Genomic DNA, 5,451 nt, shown 5'->3' with positions numbered 1-5,451 from the left:
TTTTTGTTTTTTTTTTTTATCCAATTTGGTTTTGCTTCTAATTTTTTAAAACAGTTTTGCTGTGCAGTTGAGGCTGGCCTTGAATGTGCTGTGTAGCCCAGGTTGGCCTCAAAGCCGCATCGATCCTCCTGCCTCAGCCTCCTGAGTGCTGGGATTACAGGCAGGCAGCACCACGCCTGGCTCATTTCTCCTAATTCTCTAGCAATTTTCAGTTGTCCAAGGGTACATGGAATTAGCAGGCCCTGGCTTTAACGTTGGTTTTCCAGAATTGCAATGTGGTTTCTAATGAGTTCTCCGTAGAGTTATTGTATCTTGTTAGGACTCTGGTGATTAGGACTGTTGCTCACTGTCATAGCTCCTCATGGGTTTTGTTCAACACTCTACAATGTCACCCTTTTCAGATGGTCAAAAAGATATTGAAGATGAACTTACCACTGGGCTGGAGCTGGTGGACTCGTGCATTCGGTCACTGCAGGAGTCAGGAATCCTCGATCCACAGGATTATTCAACAGGAGAAAGTAAGTCACATGGCAGCCACGCATGCAGACTGGAGCGTATCGGGCTGTCTATTGTGTTTTGTGCCATTGTATTCGGATACGATTCCTATCACAGGCCAGTGTAGGCCTCCACACTTGCTGAATCCATTTTTCCCCACTTTTTACTGCTGTCTCCCCATGTTACCCCACACTGACTCCCGCTCAGTTATAACTGGCTAACACTGATCTTCCCTGAGTGTTTCCAATGCATTTTCAGAATCTAGACGAACAGCCTTAGGACTCTCGCGTAGCTGCTTCATCAGCAAAATGCCTACCTGGCGATTAATTAACTCTGCTTTGCTCACATGGTTGATGAATGGCGCAGATCCTAAAAGTCTGCAGTTATCTGGCAAAACACAAACAAACTGAAGTAACATATATAGTATTAACTATGTAGCCTTATTCTAGAGTCATATGCAGCAACTCCTTACGTTTCTGTATGATATTAATCTGATAAAATATTTAAAGATTTTTTTCCCTTATGAGATGTGTTTCTACCAGAATGAGTGACGTAAGATGCACAGAAATGGAAAGGGTGAGGGACTCAAATGAGTCTCTTTTTCATATGTCATGTTTCCCTGGAATTCACAAAATCCCTCAGAAAGCTAAGAATTAAGTCAAAACAAAAGTACCCTGGCAATTTCAGAACCAAGAATTAGTGGCCCACATTAGACCTTAAATAAACTTTCCTCAGATGCACCTCAAGGTGTGCCGTATAAGAGAAGGCATGATTCTGACAGGAGAGACGTCATGCAAGACATTTCCTGTACTGCTAGCCTGTTTTCTCCGCACTCTTTGGTTACTGCTATGCTTTGGATGGTGTCACTGGGACTCTCCAGATTTATTTAAACCCATGTACACGCCGTCAGCAAAACTTCAGAAGGTGCATGACTGGCATTTTATTAGATCTCTAAACTTTAAAAGTGTAGAAGTAGGGGCCGGGGAGAGAGCTCAGCTGTCTAAGTGCCTGCCTGGCAAACAAAGGACCCAGCTTTGATCCCCAGTGCCACACTCTGTGCCACACCCAAGCCAAGCAGGCCACTGAAACTGGGTGTGGCGGTGCATACCTGCAATCCCAACCCTGGGGAGGCTGAGACAGGAGGGTCACTATGACTCTGAGTGGCACAGTGAGACCAAATTAATTAATTAATTCAAACAATAAAAATGTAGAATTATTACTTTTCCTTCAAAGTCTTTAAACATGTTTTTCTTGTAAGGCAAGCTATTGTGGAAGTGTGGTAAAGTAACATTTGAAATAGAGATGCCCAAATAATTACTGTAATTATAATAATAATAATAACTATTATTATTATTATTATAATTATTATGCATTTTAGGGAAGGGTCTACAGGGTGTCCAGGTAAAATCATCACTTTACTGATTTTTCTTTTAATTTTTAAGGAAGGGTCTACAGGGTGTTCAGTGTCTCACTACTAGATCAGACTCAGTGATTCTCCTGTTTACAGCCTCCCAAGTGCTGGGATTACAGGCGCACTCCACCACGCCCAGTCTCAGCATGCCCTGGAGGAGGTGGAGGGGTACACGGAAGGCTCTGGGATTGAACCTCCAGCCCTGCGCCAGCTTGCTGGCACTTTAATCCACTGAGCTATTTGGCCAGCTCCTGAAATTATTAGAAAAAAAAAAAAAAAAAAAAAAAAAAGGAACAACAGAAAGAAAAAACTATAACCTCTCTAAAAACAGAACATATACCTCTGTATATTTACTGAATCAGAAGCAAAGCAAAGAAATAAATTCGAAAGCAAAACTTTATCAGCAACTACACTTTAGTAAATCCAAACATTTTATTTTTAAAAATAAAGGAATGTAGTACTTGTTTTAGAGAAACTGTAGAGTAAATAAATAAAATGATAATAGAAGGATAGAAATAATATTGGTAATACATGGATAAAATAATAGACTAGAAAATATAAGTGCTCACAACTAATAAAAGAAATAAATACATGATTCCCCCCCTTTTTTTTTTACTGTAAGCCAAACGGTAACACCAATGTTTCTTAGTTGAGATCTGTTAAACCTGAGTGAAATGGAAATAATTCTTAGCATCCATCTCTTTTTCCTCGTAGTGTGTATTCAAAAGTCCCCCACAGGGTTGGGGATTTATCTCAGTGGTGAATCATTCTCCCAGCATGCTGGCGGCCCTGGGCCCAGCCCCTCGCGCTGCCAAAGTCAGCCCACAAATGCTGTGTTACTGTCATAGGAAAGTTAAACGGTCCGGGGCAGTGGGGCTTTTAACACAAGTGTTTGATTACCAGTGGATTTTTATTTTTTTAGAAAGATGAGTCATTTTACATACTTGTGTGCTGAATTATCTGAAGGTTCCTACGACTTTTGTTGATTATACCTTTTTTAAGTTTCTGAATTATATATTAAAGATACGGAACAAAACAAAATGCACAAATAGAAAGTACCAGGTAATGACCGTGCCACCCTGACATTCCGTCCAATGAGTTTCTGACCCACAGTGACATAGAGAATGTTATTGTCCTTAAGTATTTGCCTTCGCCATTTTCAGATTCGCTTTGAGACTGAAGTCATGGAGTACAATTTAGAGAGAGAGCTTGGAAACACTGGGCTGACAGCTGTCATGCGAGGGCTTGAGGCTGCTCATTTCCAGTGTGCAGAGCTTCGAGAACTGCACATCTCAGCTGCCTCACATGTCTAGATGGGAGATGGACTGTGTTCTAGAATTTCATGAGAATGTAAGAACGTATTAACCCCAGAATGGGCAAGATAAAGGGAAGCGAGGGTATGCTGAGACGCAGGAAGTAGCAGCAGGCAGAAAGAAGCCCTCTCTTCTTCTTCTGCCTTCTGGTCTCCTTCCCATGACTCCTGGTGACAAGGCCCCCCAGAGACCCAACAGCAGCAGGTCAGCCTCATCTACAAAGCAGGGTGACAGAGAGTGACACAGAGAGCCAAGAAAGTCAGCCATCGGCTCAGCATTCCACTCAGTGCCGCAACAGTGGGTCGTGCCTGTGGGCCTGGTCCCACAAAGAGATGTGTGGCAGTTCTTTGACAAATTTCCCCTAACTGGGGAGAATGCATCAGATTCTGCTAGCCCCTTATGATTATTCAATCAGTGGCTTCATTAGCCGGAATAGCATGAACTAGCTCATGCTGAATCAGACCTGGCTCCCTGCCCTTGAGAACCAATCTCTTAATCCAAACTCCCAAGGGACTACAGCAGCACTCAGTAAGTCCAAATCCAGCCTGAAAAGAATTCTAAACTGGAAGCAGTCTCAGGCTCTAAACACACAATAACTAGTGTGTAGTATTTCAAGTTTTTGCTCTTTTTCAAGATCAGATGAAGATAAATTGTGACTCTTAAGAACCCCACCTTCTGCCTGCTAAGCTGAAAGTGCACTGTCGAGTTGACGTTACGGTGCTGCACAGCTGTGTTTTCCAGTGTTTTGGAAAAGTGTTCTCCTAAATAGTGTGTGAACTGTGCGGACAACCTCGGCACCGTGCTGCTTTTCACAACTGCTGGCAGTGTGATTTCAGTTCTAACAAATATGTGTCACTGAGCCACTAGGAGAATTGTTTTAGAAACTGTTCCCTCTTTACTGACACAAAACAAAAAACAACATCATAATAGCAAGAACAACAAAAACAATTTACTGACTGAAATTTGTAGGCATTACCTTCCAAAGTAATGTATAAGTTGGTTTAAACTGCCGTGGACTAAGTAGTCTAGTTAATCCTTGCACCCTTGGAGATTAAAGCTCACAAATAAAGGTGATTACATCTCAGCCACTAAGTAACAAAAATGTAGCATTACAATATCAAAAAAGAGTGGGAAAACCAGAAAGAAAAAGGAGAGCTTTGGAGAGAATGCCTGATAAGTTTTACCATCAGAGAGTTGAAGTTCCTTAATACTATATCTTGAAATAGTCCTTTTTTTCTTTCTGTGTATATTGAAACATTGAACTTCTGCCATATTATAAGCAACTTCAGCATCCAATAGGAAGAAAATCTTGGCAGATTATAAATTTCAAATATTAAGGCTTAAAGAACAATGCATGGGGCCGGAGAGATAGCTCAGCAGGCTAAAGTGTCTGCTTAGGCAAGTTTAGGTAAGCGCAGGGACCGCAGTTCTACCCCCAGCACCACGTGCCATGCCAGCCCTGCCCCAGAGCAGGCTGAGCTGGCCGGAGTCTTGGTGTGGTAGCGCACGCCTGTAATCCCAGTGCTGGGGCGGCTGAAAGCAGAAGGATCACCACAAGTCCGAGCTGCGCAGTGAGACCCGACCCTACAGCGACCAAATGCATTTTTTAAACAAAGCATGGTATTTTGAGTTTTAAAACCAGAATATATTTTAGGAAATCAAGAATCAATCAACCATTCTGAGAAGGAGAGTCCAAATAAAATAATCACATGTTGCTTGCTAGAGGTAAATAGTAATGTTCACTTTGTTTTCATTCAATTACTGTGAATGTATTCAATTCACAATAAAACTGTGGAGAGCTCAAGTTATTAAAATGTTATATAACTTCATATATAATCATTTAGTAATATTAAAATCAAGAGATGTCCTTGTGAGGGAGCTCTGCTTAATTTTCATAATTTCAGGTAAGTGCTACACCAAAATAGTCTTAAAGGTGAAGGGAATGAGACTCAAAATGAAAACTGGCTCAACACACACAGGTCTTGGCTGGGGAGATGGCTGCTGGCTTCCATTGCAGCGGGAACTGGGTTTTCGGATGTGACCAGGTAAGAAGGTTTTAGAGAGGGACAGAAACCCTACACTCAAGTTCTCTCTTTCAGGGGCCAGGGACAGTCATTGGGCCTCTGAAGAAACCAGGTCCTAGAACTTGGTCTATTGGACTTAGTTTCTCACTCTTCAGATTAGAATGAAATCACGTCAGCATATGTTGTCAGTCCAGGCTTTAAAATAAAA

At 41.8% G+C, this 5,451-nt stretch overlaps 1 protein-coding gene across 1 annotated transcript in view; it reads left to right on the top strand.

Moving 5' to 3' along the window:
- Positions 1 to 5,451, top strand: part of Ctnnd2 (catenin delta 2) — a 927,345-nt gene that overhangs the window by 502,195 nt on the left and 419,699 nt on the right. The window contains exon 7 of the mRNA XM_004625202.3: positions 402 to 518. Coding sequence (XP_004625259.2) covers positions 402 to 518 — 117 coding nt within the window. The remainder of the gene's footprint in view (positions 1 to 401; positions 519 to 5,451) is intronic.

This window comes from Octodon degus, unplaced genomic scaffold (genome assembly GCF_000260255.1).
Source record: "Octodon degus isolate 3935 unplaced genomic scaffold, OctDeg1.0 scaffold00008, whole genome shotgun sequence".
NCBI classification, from domain to species: domain Eukaryota; kingdom Metazoa; phylum Chordata; class Mammalia; order Rodentia; family Octodontidae; genus Octodon; species Octodon degus.
This window is presented reverse-complemented; position numbering and strand designations above follow the sequence as displayed.